This window comes from Microcaecilia unicolor, chromosome 7 (assembly GCF_901765095.1).
Source record: "Microcaecilia unicolor chromosome 7, aMicUni1.1, whole genome shotgun sequence".
NCBI lineage: Eukaryota > Metazoa > Chordata > Amphibia > Gymnophiona > Siphonopidae > Microcaecilia > Microcaecilia unicolor.
The window spans coordinates 270,124,943-270,142,667 of NC_044037.1; the positions used below are offsets into that span (position 1 = coordinate 270,124,943).

The following is a 17,725-nucleotide window of genomic DNA, read 5'->3' on the forward strand; positions in this document are numbered from 1 at the left end:
CGTGCAGCTATTTTTTTAGCCTGCCCTGATGGCCACGAGCGAGCGGACGGAGCGGAGCGAGAGCGAGGCTCAGCACGCTGCCGCACACAGCCACGTCATACGGTCGGGTCATACCGCGTAGGATGGAACAACGAGCTGCGCCACGACCTGCATTTCAGTGCCAACTGCCGATTCCGAGTCTGCCTCTGCAAGCCCGAAAGGTAGGTGGGCTGGACTCGCTGGAGCCTGGAGATCAGCTGAGCGGGTGCCGTCTGCCGTGGTACGCTACACGATGACTCACGTCACACAGTAGAAAACATGTGAAAAAAGGCTGCTGCAGTGTGTGCGCTTGGGTGGGTGGGCGGGCCTGAGCCGAAATTGGATGGGCCTGGGCCCACCCAGGCCCACCCGTAGCTATGCCCCTGTACTGCACTAACCACTAGACTGCTAGTCTGACCTACTTTATTCAGAATGGTCATAATACCTGCAGCTGACATACAGCCTGATTTTCATTTCCTGTTTCACTTTCAGGGGAGAGGGAAAGGGACAGCAACCACTGGGGGATTAAGGAGGGGCCGTACCTTAATCCCTCCAGTGGTCAGCTGCTCAGTTAGAGCAACTTTTTATACCTTGGATGTGACTGAAACAGGTTGAGATTTTTTTTCGACATGGACGTTTCTTCCCATTCGAAAATCACTGTTGGATGTCCTACTTTTGGGCCGTCCCTAATCACACCCAAAACACTCCCCCCTTGCTATTTGGATGAACTACAGTGTGAAACGTCCAAATTCTGACTTTCCAAAATCAGGATCTGGACGTTTTTAGCAGATACACTTTTTTAAAAGGCATTTTAAGACATCCACTTGCTTTGAAAATGAGCACCAGTGTGCTCACAAACCTTAGCCTTTGAGCCAGCAAATATTGCTACACTATTCAAAATGGCATTGAGACAGAAAATCTTCACAAACTTAGGGGCCCTTTTACAACGCTGCGTAGGTGCCTACGTGCGCCAAATTGGAGTTACCGCCCGGTTACTGCGTGGCCCTCGCAGTAATTTCAATTTTGGCTCGCATCCGCTACACGCGCCTGAAAAATATTTTTTATTTTCTGGTGCACAGCAGCTACGCACGGCAAGTGGCATTTGATGCACATAGACCATTACCGCCCGGTGACCACGTGAGACCTTACCGCTAGGTCAATGGCTTGTGGTGAAGGTCTCAGACCCAAAATGGACGCGCGGCAATTTTCATTTTGCCGCACGTCCATTTTTGGCAAAAATTTTTAAAAAGGCATTTTTTTGTAGGTGCGCGGAAAAATAATTCTGTGCGCGCCCAAAGCACGTGTATATACTACCGCAGACCATTTTCAGCGCACCTTAGTAAAAGGATCCCTTACTCCTTTATGGTCTGCCATTATCCTACAGACTGTCTCTGGTTTTTTGCTCTAACCAATTTGGTTGTACCATAGAAAGGCGATATATCAAGTATCTAATAAACAGAAACTTAAAACATGCAGTTGGTGCATAAGTGTAAAGCAATTGGTCACGTTCTTTTGTTTTTTTAGGGAGAAGCTGGCAGTGGCCCGGTTGCAGCGGGAGGTTGCACGAAGCAAAAGTGAAGAGACAATGGTAAAGCCTCAGCTTTTATATTTTGGAATTCCAGTTATTGTGGGATGGAAACAACATTAAAACTCTCCAGCCGACTACTGCATGTTCCAGTACATTTTGTCTTGCATCTATTTGTTTATTTCGATATTAAGCCTGTCCTCCCAGTAAAGCCCAGAGCAGATTACAAATAACATACATAATCAAATAAAACAAATACAATTAAAAATCATAAAATCCAAAAACAGATAACTTCTGTTGAAGTATTAATCACATGAGGGCTTAATATTGTTTGAGATGTTGTGTTTATGACATTGCAAAGACAGTCTGAGAGCACGCGAAGAAATGAACCAAAGGGGATTTTAATTGCAGAAAATGAAAGCCTACTGTCTTTTGTGACAAAATCAAATTGCTGTCGAGAGGAGAAAAAAGGATGGAGAGTAGAGATGGATGGAGGAGAGTAGAAATGGAGTCTCTGATAGACACTGACATTTAAACCACATTAAACTTGCATAGCCATATCTACCAAGTCAGATAAGAACTTGCTAATGACAATTATGCATTTAGAGTTTAACTATACTTATTTTGTTCAGAAAACAGACCAGCTGGTATTCAAAGCTAATTATCTGAGTAGCAGGTGCTGCCAATCAAATAAGTGGGAATGTTGTCAAGCTGCGTTAGGGCTTTACATCACATTATTTGGTCACTAAGGGCACCATTTTGATGGATGGCACCAGAAGGGCAGGAGAGACTGGAGATTGGTCCAGACCTGAGAATGGGGGTTGGGTATCCTTTGGAAAGAAGCCTCTACTTTGGGAGAATTGTTCAGGGGGAATCTTGTTGGGAGGGGGGCCTCTACTTCCATGGGTGAGGCGGCAGATTGTAGGGAATATTTTTGGGGCTCTGATTCAGGGGGCTAGATTGGGGGAAGATTAGATTGGGGGACTCTACTTCAGTGAAGTCTAGATTAGGGGCTCTTTTTCGACGGGCTTCTGCTTCAGAGGAGGGAAAACTGGGGGTCATGGCTGGGAGCATCGGGCTGTGACTAGGTGGCCCTCAGCTTGGTAAAAGGACCCCCCTAAGTGTGATAGGTCAAAAAAGACAAACTGTTTCCCTTTTCAAGTTATAAGGCATTTAAAAGGGAGTCTTAAAGAAAAGGTACCCCCCACCTTCCAAAACTTTAGAATGCAGATTAAGAAACAATTTCTTAGGTAGCTATGTAAAGAACAGTTTTTCCCACTTTTAAAATCTGAAATTATTTAGAATGGATTTTTATGCATTCTTTCATTTGAAATTTTCAAGACGTCTAAAATGTGTAGTGTCATTTTAATTGGTTTTGGTTGGCTAAAAAGGAGACATGTTTTACTTTGTGCTGGAAACCACCCATAGAGTTTTTTTTTTTTAAAGGTCCTGGCCAGTATTTCATTCGAGGTGCGGGAAGACTCGAATTTTGTTTTATGCTGCAGACTTGTAAAGTTCAGGAAACAAATTCCCTTCAAAGCTGTTTGATATGTGTCACGTTTTCAAATCGTTATGCATTCCATTTGAAAAGAACACACAAACTAACAAGGTGACTTCTAAATGGAAGCCAGATGTTTCTGCAGCTTGAAGGGGGTTATTTATTTATTCATATATTTCCCCCCAAATTCCACATTTGAGAGCTTCTGTTGTATCTGCTGCTATTCTGTGAAAGGAGATGCCTTTGAGTTTTTATTGCATCCCACTCTCATAGCACTTTCCACCATAAGAATATCAAGGCGCAGGAACCTAGGCGTAGCGTTTCTTAACATGGGACTTTCCCAGATTCAAGGCAACACTTTAAAAAAAAATAGGTTTCATTTTTTTCTTGCAGACCATGTGCTAATGTTGCCGTTAGCTTGCTTTACCTGCAAAAAGTTAATGCAGGAACACTTGCTGCCTCCTATTTCGAAGGTCGTTAAGTTCTCTCTTGTCTGATTTATCCAGCTAGCGCACACTAATTGGAATACGCTAGTTGAATAGGGACTTCTATGCCCATCCCCCACCTATGAAATGCCTAGATATCTAGATAGATAGATAAAAATAAATTAAATATCATGTGGTTATGTGCAGAAACGGGGAAATTACCACAAATCGCTTTAATTTGGTTTAATTTTCTCATGTATTAAGCACACGTTAGAGCTTAATGCCCTTTAGAAAAAGGGGGCCTTTTTATTTAGTGCTCTTTTTTTTCTTATTGTTTATTTGTATGTTTTATTTGTACCCCGCGCTTTCCCACTCATGGCAGGCTCAATGCAGCTTACATGGGGCAATGGAGGGTTAAGTGACTTGCCCAGGGTCACAAGGAGCTGCCTGTGCCTGAAGTGGGAATCCAACTCAGTTCCTCAGCAACATTCCATGTAGAAGTCGGCCCTTGCCAATCACCAATGTGGCCGCGCAGGCTTCTGCTTCTGTGAGTCTGACGTCCTGCACGTCACAGAAACAGAAGCCTGCGCAGCCTTCTACATAGAATGTTGCTAGTGGAATAGCAACATTCCATGTAGAATCTCCAGTAGTAGCAACATTCCATGTAGAATCTCCAGTAGTATCTATTTTATTTTTGTTACATTTGTACCCTGCGCTTTCCCACTCATGGCAGGCTCAATGCGGCTTACATGGGGCAATGGAGGGTTAAGTGACTTGCCCAGAGTCACAAGGAGCTGCCTGTGCCTGCAGTGGGAATCAAACCCAGTTCCCCGGGACCAAAGTCCACCACCCTAACCACTAGGCCACTCCTCCACTGTTGCTACTATTTGAGATTCTACATGGAATGTTGCTATTCCACTAGCAACATTCCATGTAGAAGTCGGCCCTTGCAGATCACCAATGTGGCCGCGTAGGCTTCTGCTTCTGTGAGTCTGACGTTCTGCACGTACGTGCAGGACGTCAGACTCACAGAAACAGAAGCCTGCGCAGCCTTCTACATGGAATGTTGCTAGTGGAATAGCAACATTCCATGTAGAATCTCCAATAGTAGCAACATTCCTTGTAGAATCTCCAATAGTAGCAACATTCCATGTAGAATCTCCAATAGTATCTATTTATTTTTGTTACATTTGTACCTTGCGCTTTCCCACTCATGGCAGGCTCAATGCGGCTTACATGGGCAATGGAGGGTTAAGTGACTAGCCCAAGTCACAAGGAGCTGCCTGTGCCTGAAGTGGGAATCAAACTCAGTTCCTCAGGACCAAAGTCCACCACCCTAACCACTAGGCCACTCCTCCACTGTTGCTGCTATTTGAGATTCTACATGGAATGTTGCTATTCCACTAGCAACATTCCATGTAGAAGTCGGCCCTTGCAGATCACCAATGTGGCCGCGTAGGCTTCTGCTTCTGTGAGTCTGACGTTCTGCACGTACGTGCAGGACGTCAGACTCACAGAAACAGAAGCCTGCGCAGCCTTCTACATGGAATGTTGCTAGTGGAATAGCAACATTCCATGTAGAATCTCCAGTAGTAGCAACATTCCATGTAGAATCTCCAGTAGTATCTATTTTATTTTTGTTACATTTGTACCCTGCGCTTTCCCACTCATGGCAGGCTCAATGCGGCTTACATGGGGCAATGGAGGGTTAAGTGACTTGCCCAGAGTCACAAGGAGCTGCCTGTGCCTGCAGTGGGAATCAAACCCAGTTCCCCGGGACCAAAGTCCACCACCCTAACCACTAGGCCACTCCTCCACTGTTGCTACTATTTGAGATTCTACATGGAATGTTGCTATTCCACTAGCAACATTCCATGTAGAAGTCGGCCCTTGCAGATCACCAATGTGGCCGCGTAGGCTTCTGCTTCTGTGAGTCTGACGTTCTGCACGTACGTGCAGGACGTCAGACTCACAGAAACAGAAGCCTGCGCAGCCTTCTACATGGAATGTTGCTAGTGGAATAGCAACATTCCATGTAGAATCTCCAATAGTAGCAACATTCCTTGTAGAATCTCCAATAGTAGCAACATTCCATGTAGAATCTCCAATAGTATCTATTTTATTTTTGTTACATTTGTACCTTGCGCTTTCCCACTCATGGCAGGCTCAATGCGGCTTACATGGGGCAATGGAGGGTTAAGTGACTAGCCCAAGTCACAAGGAGCTGCCTGTGCCTGAAGTGGGAATCAAACTCAGTTCCTCAGGACCAAAGTCCACCACCCTAACCACTAGGCCACTCCTCCACTGTTGCTGCTATTTGAGATTCTACATGGAATGTTGCTATTCCACTAGCAACATTCAACATTCCATGGAGAAGTCGGCCCTTGCAGATCACCAATGTGGCCGCCTGCACGTACGTGCAGGACGTCAGACTCACAGAAGCAGAAGCCTGCGCGGCCACATTGGTGATCTGCAAGGGCCTTCTACATGGAATGTGGAATAGCAACATTCCATGTAGAATCTCCAATAGTATCTATTTTATTTTTGTTACATTTGTACCCTGCGCTTTGCCACTCATGGCAGGCTCAATGCGGCTTACATGGGGCAATGGAGGGTTAAGTGACTTGCCCAGAGTCACAAGGAGCTGTCTGTGCCTGCAGTGGGAATCAAACCCAGTTCCCCGGGACCAAAGTCCACCACTCTAACCACTAGGCAAACCAGTTAATTGGATTATGTATGTTAATTCATTTTGTGTTGGCAGTCTTGGTTTGAGATCCAAGTCAGGCCTTCTGCTCCCTGGGCTGGCTGAAGACAATGAGCTGGTTTGCAATCATTTGTGGGGTTTGCATTCTCATTGTTATTTATTTGTAGCATTTGTATCCCACATTTTCCCAACAATTTGCAGGCTCAATGTGGCTTACATTTGCCGTAATGGCGGTTGCCATTTCCGGGTAACAGAATTACAAATGGTAATGTGTTAAGTTGCATACATACATGGTAACATACATGTAACATAACATACGTGAACAGATCATGGTATAGATATATATCATGTGCATATATATGTTAAGGAAGAATAAATTATGGTAACACATGAAAGTTCCTGAGTAAGAAATTGGAAGAATAAATTATAGTAATACATGAACGTTCCTGAATACGAAATTGGGTTGTATCATTCTTTAGGTCATCGACTATGGAGAAACCATATTCGACATAGAGATTGAAGTGGTTATGCTTATTCATTAGTGGTAAGGAGGTTGATCAGTCAAGTGATAAGATTTCAATTATGTCTATGTCATGTAAAGTCTTATTTTTTGGTGTTTCAGATGGGTGTTTATGGTATGCCTTCTTGAACAGATCTGTTTTCAGTAGCCTTCGGAAGATAGTTAGGTCTTGCGTTATTTTTATGGCCTTCGGTAGTACGTTCCATAGCTGCGTGCAGATGTATGAGAAACTGGTCGCGTATGTGGATTTATATTATAGTCCTTTGCAGTTAGGGTAATGGAGATTGAGGAATGTGTGTGCTGATCTCTTTGCATTCCTGGTAGGCAAATCTATAAGGTCTGACATATAGGTCGGGGCTTCCCCATGAACGATTTTGTGGACCAGGGTGCAAACTTTGAACGCAATTCGTTCTTTTAGTGGGAGCCAGTGTAGTTTCTCTCTTAGGGGTTTGGCGCTTTCGTATTTCGTTTTCCCAAATATGAGTCTGGCTGCTGTATTTTGAGCGGTTTGAAGCTTTTTAATTTAACTTTTGTTGTGCTAAAAAAAGAAAAAAAACTCAAAACCCTCCCTTATTTGGCATCTTAACCCCTCTTAAAGGGGCCGGTACCTGCACATGAACCTCCCAATCACCCCCACCCCACTGGCATTGAAACGCCATCCCCCAGTATTCCTCAGCAGTCAAATGCCATCCCCCAATACCATCCATACTCAAAGAAAATTCCATCCTTCCCATCCTCCAAAATCTCTACCCTGGAACCTACTAGATGACTCCCTGGTAGCTAGTGGAGGGTGGGGGGGAGAGGCAGGATTGAGTCTATATTGGTCAACTTGACCCATAGCAGTAGTCCTGCAAGACTATTGAACCCAGTGACAAACAGGGCAGGGTCAATTGGGGCGTGTTCCTGCCCCCCATTAGCCAATAGGTAAAACCCTTAGTAGGTACTGAGGTTGGGCTTTTTGAAGTGGGAGGAAAGCAATTTCATTATTGGGGTGGTGGAGAGTTTGGTGTCAGAGATGTAGGGAGTAGGTGGGTGGGTTAATGTGGACTACCAGCTCAGTTTAAATGCAGTTATTACAGCCAGGAACACACAATGTTCCGAACTACAGCAACACAAATTTGTATTTACCCGGGAGTCACAAACCTACATATGACTGCTGCAGTAAAATGTGGTTACTCTGCTCACAGCTCAGTAACCATCCCTCAAGAGGGCTGGTGGTTGGGAGGTGGGGATAGTGCTGGGCAGACTTATACGGTCTGTGCCAGAGCCGGTGGTGGGAGGCGGGGATAGTGCTGGGCAGACTTATATGGTCTGTGCCCTGAAAAAGACAGGTACAAATCAAGGTAAGGTATACACAAAAAATGGTACATGTGAGTTTATCTTGTTGGGCAGACTGGGTGGACCATGCAGGTCTTTTTCTGCCGTCATCTACTATGTTACTATGTTATTATATACAATTTGAATAGCTTAGACTGTTTATAATTTGTGACCTGGCAGCATCCGCAGCTCAGGTCTTACAGGGGGTAAAAATGGACCATAAGCAACGTATAATACAATATAAAATCTGTGCCTTAATTGTTCCAACAACAGGATATTTATCCAGAAACTTCAAACTGAAGGAACTAAAGGTGAGCTCAGTATGAATTCCAAAACCAAATTACACTTACAACTGTATTTATATTCCACAGTTACCTTCTTAAATTCAACACGGATTACTATAAGAATAACCGGTCAACTTAAACTGGGAAACTACAGAATTAAAGTTCCGTCAAAATTCAGTTGTTTAAGTAACGAGTACATGTTCAGTTTCTTCCAGAATCGTGTATAATTTAATTCTAATCTAACCACGTTTGGCAGGGAATTCCATATCGTAGCAGACTGATAGGAGAGTATGTATTTCATCTGAGAAACTGAGGGAAAATTAAGCATATTCCCTGGATTCTATATAGTGCGCCTAGAGATCCGTGCTGAAATCGTCGCGGATTCTATAACTATACGCATAACTTAACAAGCTTAACAAGTTTAACAAGCTGATGAGTGCTGATAACAGCACTTAACAAGCAATAATGAGCGCTAATTAGATTGTTAGTTCTGTCGAGCAGGGACTGCCTCTTCATGTTCAAGTGTACAGCGCTGTGTACGTCTTGTAGTGCTATAGAAATGATAAGGAGTAGTAGTAGTAGTAATTAGCACTGATTTGAATTTATGTGCACAACTCGCTAAGCGTATTCTGTAATGAAGTGCGCTAAACTTCTAATGTATGCAGGCAAAAAAGGGACATGGTTATAGGTGGGGAAATGGGCGTTCCGAAATTTACATGAGTATTTATAGAATATGGCCCAGAGCGCCTAAATCTACGCACCGGGATTTATGCCACATTTTCATCAGTATAAATGGATGTGCAGTTTTAAGCGCTAAGATATCAACTAAGCTTGTTCTATAATCCGAGCCTAAATCTAGACACCGATTATAGAATACACTTAGTCAGCACTGATTTCAGCACCAATTTTTAGGCACCATAACTAGAATGTCCCCCTAACTGACTTTCAGAGTGGAGGCCTTTCCTTGATGAAGGGAAATGCAATATAGACATACATGATACTGGTGCTATGACATTAAATACTAGCACAAGTAATTTGAACGATATCTGCTTCTATAGGGAGCCAATGCAACCGTCTTGAGGAGAGGAGTTGCACTTTCCCATTTTTGCAATCTGTTTTGTAACCTGACAAAGCAACCTTGCTGATGTATTGTGAAGTGTCTGCAACCATCGCTATAATAATTTGGAACACTCTACATAAAGCAGATTGCAATAGTCAAGTTGACATTGGAAGAGCTTGAACAACTAATGCGAAGTAATCGAAAGAAAGATATTTCTGTATTATTCTTAATTGTCTCAGCTTCCAAAAATTTCTTTAGTTGTTGAATTAATCTGAATTATCGTCTGCTTTATGTAGCCTCCTTTCTTCCGAGCAGTTCTATGTATGCAGAGCATGTATGAGTGCATATTTCTCTATTTTTTAAATCTTCTGGAGCTGAGTGCATTAAGTCTCATTAATCTTTCTTTAACATTTGCCCTGTGACCCGTTCAAAATAAATCATGCAACTCAAACAGTCTATTTATGAAGGTTAAAGTGTTATGATATTGTCTCTCATGTCAGCATGTGTTTCACTTAAGCTGGGCCTGGGGCTTTGGTCTGTCATGTTTCCTACTGTGCATTTAAGTGCTTCAAAATGATGATCACGGCTTTTTCCTCGCATTCATCCATTTCACACCTGCACCCTTTTCTTACTATCACACCACGTTAACTAAATGTGCGGTCCCTTTGGGATTGCCTCCTACCCTTTTATTGCCTCTAGACATTAAATTGATTTATGAGCATATATGATTCTTTGTTACTGAAGTAAGTCACTAATTAATTTAAAGCTCTCGTTGGAAAAATTAAAGTCCGGGTTAGGACTTCCAAATAATCCGGCTGGGGTATCAGTGCCTCATAAAAAAGCAACAGACTCGATTGAAAGGGGATTAATGTGCCATTAGATATTGCTGTGTTTTAGTTAGAAATGGGTCATTTGAAAAATGATAGGCCATTGATATGATGAAGATGCTGACTTCTTGGTTAAACTGAGGGGTTGATATTCAAAGCAAGTTAACCAGGCAGAAGAGGCTCTTTCCCGGTTAAATTGCCTTGATCGGGCAGGAGCAGATATGCCATGGCACTTAACCAGACCATGTTGCTTCGGAATATCCAGTCTGACCATGGTGGTATTTACCAGTTAGTAAAAACAGAAACATAGCGAAGGTAATGCAAACATACCACACAACATTCTAAAGGTGCTGAAAATGGTCTTTATTATCAACAAAACTTGACACAGCCTGCGTTTTAGCCACTAGGCCTGCATCAGGAGTCTGTATTGAAAAATATACCCTGTTTCCCTGAAAATAAGACAGTGTCTTATATTAATTTTTGCTCCCAAAGATGCGCTAGGTCTTATTTTCAGGGGATGTCTTATTTTCAGGGAAACACGGTAAGCTTCTTGTACAGATAAAGGGAGGATTTGTAGCAGCAAAGGATAGAGAAGCCTGAGATGTACTAACACCATGTAAAGTCTAGCTTACACTGTCAGACCTTTGTTTTTGGTTTTTTTTTAAATATTTATGAAAACAGATCTATTTTTATACTATGGTATGACATGCTTCTTAGTAACCTTGCAGATGAGATACCTAAACTGCAAGGTATAAGACTTGCTTCTTAACTACAATACACCCCTCTTCACATTTACAACTAAAATAATGTTACTACCTGGCACCTTCTTCTAATTAGTGTTTTCTACCATCTTTAGCCTCCTTTTCAGACACTCCCATCCATTCTTTTTATTCTGCAGACACACGACAGCAGAGCGAAGGAGGGAAAAGTAAAAAGTTAGTTACCTTCCTTCTTTACTTCAGCTTTTTAACGTCATCGTCTGGGGCTGGGCTGGCAGCCTGGCACCTTTACTTGTTGTACCTACCTACAGTATGATACAGCTTCCTTCGCCTTTGGCGCTCCCGCGCTCTTCCTCTGCAGTGTCCCTCCTATGTGGGACAGGAAAAGGAAACTGCACTGTAGCCTGCACAGCTTCGGGGCCCGGAAGTTGGAACAATGAAGCTGTGCAGGTCGGTCCAAGGAGGAGCATGCAGGGACTGCAGCAGGAGCCGGCCCGGCGGGAGGGACAAGACAGACATGCACTCAGGCATCCAGGCGGGCCCACCACCACTGCCTAAGTTCGGGCTTCGGAGACTCCGGAAGCTCCTCTGTGCTCTGCCTCGCTCTGACTGTTGCAGCATGATGATCATCCCGCCTGTGCGGGAGCGGAAACTAACAGAGCAGCCAGAGGGAAAGCTTCCGACAATGTCGAAGGCAGTGTGTGTCTGCACATGGAGACGGAGACAGAGTCAATCTGGATTCTGGAACATAGGAGGTAGGAGGCGGAGCGGACGGACACAGCAGTGCAGGCAGGCAAGGAGTCGGGTCGGGACGGTGCACGGAGCGGAGCGGGACCGGGCGGGAGGGACTTTATGCTCCATTTCACGTTGTCACGTCACGTTCCACTGCCAAATTATTGGGGGTGCTTGAGCACCCACGAAGTCGGCGCTTATGATCACAGCTGCATGCTCTGGTGTTCTGTTCGGCGGGCATGCTTCCAAACAAAAACTTTGCTAGGTCTTACTTTCAGGGGAGGCCTTATATTTAGCAATTCAGCAAAACCTCTACTAGGTCTTATTTTCAGGGGAAACACGGTAGTAGATATGAGGAGAATGCATCTCACAAAAAACAACTGCATACAACGATGCCTTTGACTTGCAAAAAAAAAAAAAAAAACAACAAGAAACCCGCTCTAAACAAGCAAAACAGATGCTGATGCCAGTGAGTGGAGGAGTGGCCTAGTGGTTAGGGTGGTGGACTTTGGTCCTGTGGAACTGAGTTCAATTCCCACTTCAGGCACAGGCAGCTCCTTGTGACTCTGGGCAAGTCACTTAACCCTCCATTGCCCCATGTAAGCCGCATTGAGCCTGCCATGAGTGGGAAAGTGCAGGGTACAAATGTAACAAAAATAAAATAGATACTATTGGAGATTCTACATGGAATGTTGCTATTCCACTAGCAACATTCCATGTAGAAGCCTGCGCGGCCACATTGGTGATCTGCAAGGGCCGACTTCTACATGGAATGTTGCTAGTGGAATAGTAACATTCCATGTAGAATGTCCAATAGTAGCAACATTCCATGTAGAATCTCAAATAGTAGCAACAGTGGAGGAGTAGCCTAGTGGTTAGGGTGGTTGACTTTGGTCCTGAGGAACTGAGTTCGATTCTCACTTCAGGCACAGGCAGCTCCTTGTGACTCTGGGCAAGTCACTTAACCCTCCATTGCCCCATGTAAGCTGCATTGAGCCTGCCATGAGTGGGAAAGCGCAGGGTACAAATGTAATAAAATAAATAAAATTTTTCACATGTTTGCATCCCTTTCGGTGAGCTTCTTTTGTACCTTGTGATCTGTGGAGGATTGTTCTTCTCGGTTTTTGTTGTTGTATTTTTTTTTTTTTTTTTGTCTATTCACTAGTTAGTGCCAGAGCAGTTCAGGGGCAAAGTCAGGGTGGAGCTGGGGGTTTATGGGACCCTGGAAATATTCAGCAAGTTAGACTTTGCTGCATTAGGGGGACCTTTTATGGCCTACGGTAGTGTAGGCGCGGGTTTGGTCGTGCGCAGATCCATTTTTCAGCTCGCTGGTAAAAAGTGACTTTTTAAAATGTTTGCCGAAAATGGGCGTGCGGCAAAAAAAAAAACAAATTGGCGCGTGTCCATTTTAGGTCTGAGACCTTACCGCCAGCCATTGACTTAGCGGTAAGGTCTCATGTGTTAACCGGGCGGTCAGTGTTAAAAAAAATAAAAAGTCTGCCGCTGGCTGAATATTGAATCCTGAGTGTTCTCTTTGGAGCTGCATGTTTGTTATTTTTAAAGTGAGTCGATTCCATTCCATTCCTGAACGATTGAATGATAAATAATATTTCAGAAGATAACTTCTTAAGATGTAGGGTTTCTTTTTTTCAATAGTTAATTTTGCAACTCTATTTGTAAATTTAATGGGTGCTGATTTTTCATGGACCCTCCTCTGTTCAGTCCCCAGCTGTCCTCCTGTCTCAGTTATGGTGTTCAAAACAGGACTTGTCACATCCTTTGCAGTTTTGGTTACTCTTACCACAGGGCTCGAAGAAATTTGTGGTTTTATGCCACAGGCCTCTCTGCTACTTTGTATGGTAATATTCTGTTTCTGAACTCGCCAGTCTGGAGATTTATACGTTCTTTGACTTTCCACATGGCAGCGCAATGCGCTATCTGACTTGGCAGCTCCTTTATCGGAAGATACAAATCTGTGTATTAGCCTGACTGGCAGGACTGCCATCCCAGATGCACTGGGGGTCATTTGAAAGCAGATGTTATTCAGTGGTGAATGAAGTTTTAAAAAGAATGAGCCTCAAGAGGCCGTATCCATGTGGCCTTTTGTACTTCTCAATGGTCTTGGTCAAGAAAGGGGTTTCCCTTATTTCGTGCCCATGAGGGAAAACAAAACCTTTATAAATTAAGCCCAGGGATTCTCCCGACATTGAAAAATAATGCCTAATGATTCAAATGCTAGACAATTTCAGCTGACATTTCCAGAGCTGAAATACTATGGAAATGTTTGCAGAAATGGTCTTGCATTTGAATCATTAGTTGGAATACTAATTGAATCTGTGATGTATCTAAATATTTAGGGCTAAGCTTATATACATATCTACACTTTATGATACTTAAGAATGTCATGCAAACGTGTTAGGTCAAATGCATTTTGTGTGGGTTCATGGAATAAATGTATTTATAAATTGGCGGAGTTTATCAGTTTTAATTTAATGTAAGCCACATTGAGCCTGCAAATAGGTGGGAAAATGTGGGGTACAAATGCAACAAATAAATAAATAAATAAATAAATAAATAATTTCCACTGCTACTTTTGTGTCCAACTTAATTTTCTCTGTAGTATATGCTTGGTATAGTCTTCTAGCTCCTTTTCATATAGAAATGAATGTAAATCTGCCTGGATCCTGTTTCTCTATTAGTGTATAATTCTGTGTTTCGTGGATTTATATGTTGAAACACGATTGAATATGATGCTGTGTTTCGATGTCCTCTGTTGGACAAAAGGAGGTATTGTTCTCTAACAGTGCACTTAAACAAGAGTGAAAGGCAGAGTACATCTGTAGGCATTGGGCCAAATTCTATATATTAATCGATTAAAGACACGCTTAGTGGGATTCTATAAAGAATGAGCACAACTTAATTGAACAACAAGCTAATTAGCACTATTAATTGGGAGATAATTATCAGTACTAATTGGTAATAATTAGGATTTAGGTGCATATCTGATTGCACCTAAATCCTAACGTGCATAACAATTTGGGGGAGTGGTTAGGGGGAGCATTCCTGGATTTTACGCATGTTGATACAGAATCACGCCTAAGTTTGCCTAACTTAAGCACCAGCATTTAGACCTGCTTATAGCAGAACCAATTGCAGCTACCTACAGTTAGGTTCACCTTAGTGCTAAGCGTGAATCTATAAAGGAAGCATAGTCGTTTTAGAATCGCACTAAGCACGTCACATCAGCACCAATTTTTAGGTGTTACTTATAGAATTTACCTCATTATCTTAAAAAAGTGTACTCACAACTGCTCTGAACTTAGCAGAATTTCTGGAATGTTCAGACAATAAGATTTCCCCCAGAGCTGCTTCACTAGTAACCTTTGTATCATTAAATGATATGTTTTGAAAGATTTGCTTCAAAGAGAAAAGATCACTTGTTTTGCGTATACAGTATCCAGCAGGGGCGTAGCTACGGGGGGCCACGGGGGTCTGGGCCAGTGGTGTGCTGGTAAATTTTTAACAACAGGCTCTCTCCCCGGTCCACCTCGGCACACCTCTGTCCACCACTGCACCCCCCCCCAAAAATTACAGAGCTGGCTATAGCCGGGGGGGGGGGGGGGGGGGGGGCAATGCATTACTCTCTCCAGGAAGAAAAAAATTAAATGATCCCAGGTTCCAATCTAATTCATGTTTAATATGGGATAAAATGCCATAAATAAGTAAATAAATATACTACTACTACTACTATTTAGCATTTCTATAGCGCTACAAGGCATACGCAGCGCTGCACAAACATAGAAGAAAGACAGTCCCTGCTCAAAGAGCTTACAATCTATAAACTTTTAACATTCAGCACCTGATTCTCAAAGTGGACATATTCCAAACACTAATGAAAATAAAATTATTTTTTTCTACCTTAGTTGTCTGGTGACTTTGTTTCTCTGATCATGCTGGCCCAGTATCTGATTCTGCTACTATCTGTTCCCTTGACTCCATTTTCAGGGCTTCCTTTCCATTTATTTCTTTTCTTTCCTCCTTTCTTATTCATTTCTGGTACTCTGCAGACTTCACTGTACAGTGGATCCAGCTTCTGCCTATTTTCTCCATCCATGTGCAGTTTCTCTCCTCACTTCCTTTTCCGTCATCTAATCTCCTTCCTGTATCTTCCCTCCATGTCCAGCATTTCTTCTCTCTCCCTTCCCTCCCCTCCATCCATGTCCAGAATTTCTCTTGCCCTCCCCTCCATCCATGTCCTGAAACTCTCCTCTCTCCCCTGCCCCCCTCTATCCATCCATACCCAGCAATTCTCTTCTCTCCCCTGCCCCCCTCTACCCATCCATGCCCAGCAATTCTCTTCTCTCCCCTGCTCCCCTGTACCCATCCATGCCCAGCAATTGTCTTCTCTCCCCTGCCCCCCTGTACCCATCCATGCCCAGCAATTGTCTTCTCTCCCCTGCCCCACTCTACCCATCCATGTCCAGCGATTCTTCTCCCTCCCCTCCCGCTCCCATCCATGTCCAGTGATTCTCCATTGCCCCCATCCTCCCCTCCCGCTCCCATCCATCTTTTTCCATTACCTCCGTTGAAGCGCCGCGTTATTTAAAGCCCTGCTGCCCATCTCTAGCCTTCCCTGTTTGCTTCTGATGAGTTCGTGCACTCAGTCCCGCCTTTGCGGAAAAAGGAAATGACGTCAGAATGCGGGACTAAGGGCACAAACTCATCAGAAGCAAACAGGGAAGGCTAGAGACGGGCAGCAGGGCTTTAAATAACAAGGCGCTTCAATGGAGGTAATGGAAAAAGATGGATAGGAGCGGGAGAGGAGGGTGAGGGTGAAGGACAATCACTGGACATGTTTGGGAGCAGGAGGGGAGGTAAGCATGGCCTGTGATGGCGCCCTCCTGCCATGCTTACCTCGTGTAATGGAGTCGGCTCGCCCCGAAGAACAACCGGCTTGCAAGATCTGTCAAAATTTAACAAGCGGCTCTTGCGAGCTGGAGCAAGCCGGGTCCAGCACACCACTGGTCTGGGCCCCCGCAAATTATGTCTGGGCCCCTGGTTTGGCTGGCGGGAGTCCCCAACCCTTGCCAGCCGAAGCCTTCTTCAGTGCTGTCTCCGGCTCAGCCGCGTTCCTGCCCTGCTCTTCTTGCTCCTCCTGTCCTGTGCACGCTGATGCTCCTTTACATGAAACTGAGAAGGAGCGTCAGCGTACATAGGACAGGAGGAGCAAGAACAGCAGGGCAGGAACGCGGCTGCGCCAGAGATGGCGCTGAAGGAAGGCTTCGGCTGGTGGGGGTTGGGGACTCCTGCCAGCAAAGGTATTTTCAAGGTGAGGGGGGTGCTTGGAGGTGAGGGGGGTGCTTGGAGGTGAGGGGGTGCGAGAAGGCGCGAGGCAGTGGCGACTTGGGGGAGGTGGGGTGAAGCGAGGCATGGTGGTGAAGGGTGGCGGCACTCAAAATGTGCCCCCAACCTTGGGCTCTGGCCCCCTCCCACCGTAAGGTCTGGCTACGCCCCTGGTATCCAGTTGTTCACATATGTGTCTCAGGTAACACAAATGTTTAATTTATTGTGCCGGATAGAACTATGGATATTTATGTAAAAAGAAGTTCATGTCCCACCAATGCTTATGATGAGAAAGCCCAACCCCGAGTGACCCTCGTTTTTTGTAGTGTCACGGGGTTTCTCGAGGCCTTTTCCTCATTACAATCTGTTGGTAGTTCTGTTGCTATTACAACAGTCATATCTTATAAGAGTACCTTCATAAGTATTTACCTTAATCTGAATGTTTTAAGGTCCTCACCCCAACTAACTTTTGATATTAGTACCACCAATGCTTTACCCATGAATATGCCCCCTTGCCTTTACACACTATGCCACTCACATATACCATTAGAGAATAGCACCTAAGAGACATGCATGCTAGTTTTCTATATATTTCCACACACAAGGGGCTTGTAAATGGGGGTGCCCGGTTATAGAGCCGCTGTTCATGTGCCTTAGTAGTTAACAGTACTTTGAACTTCTGTGTAATGGAGTGGGTATACTAATTTATATTGCAAAGATACAACTTCCCCAGCCAATGTATAATGGAATAAC

General features: G+C 44.1%; 1 protein-coding gene across 1 annotated transcript in view; it reads left to right on the plus strand.

The window, feature by feature from the left end:
- Nucleotides 1-17,725, plus strand: part of NCKAP5 (NCK associated protein 5) — an 898,061-nt gene that overhangs the window by 243,522 nt on the left and 636,814 nt on the right. Inside the window, exon 3 of the mRNA XM_030209965.1 lies at nt 1,543-1,606. Within this exon, the coding sequence (XP_030065825.1) occupies nt 1,543-1,606 (64 nt within the window). The remainder of the gene's footprint in view (nt 1-1,542; nt 1,607-17,725) is intronic.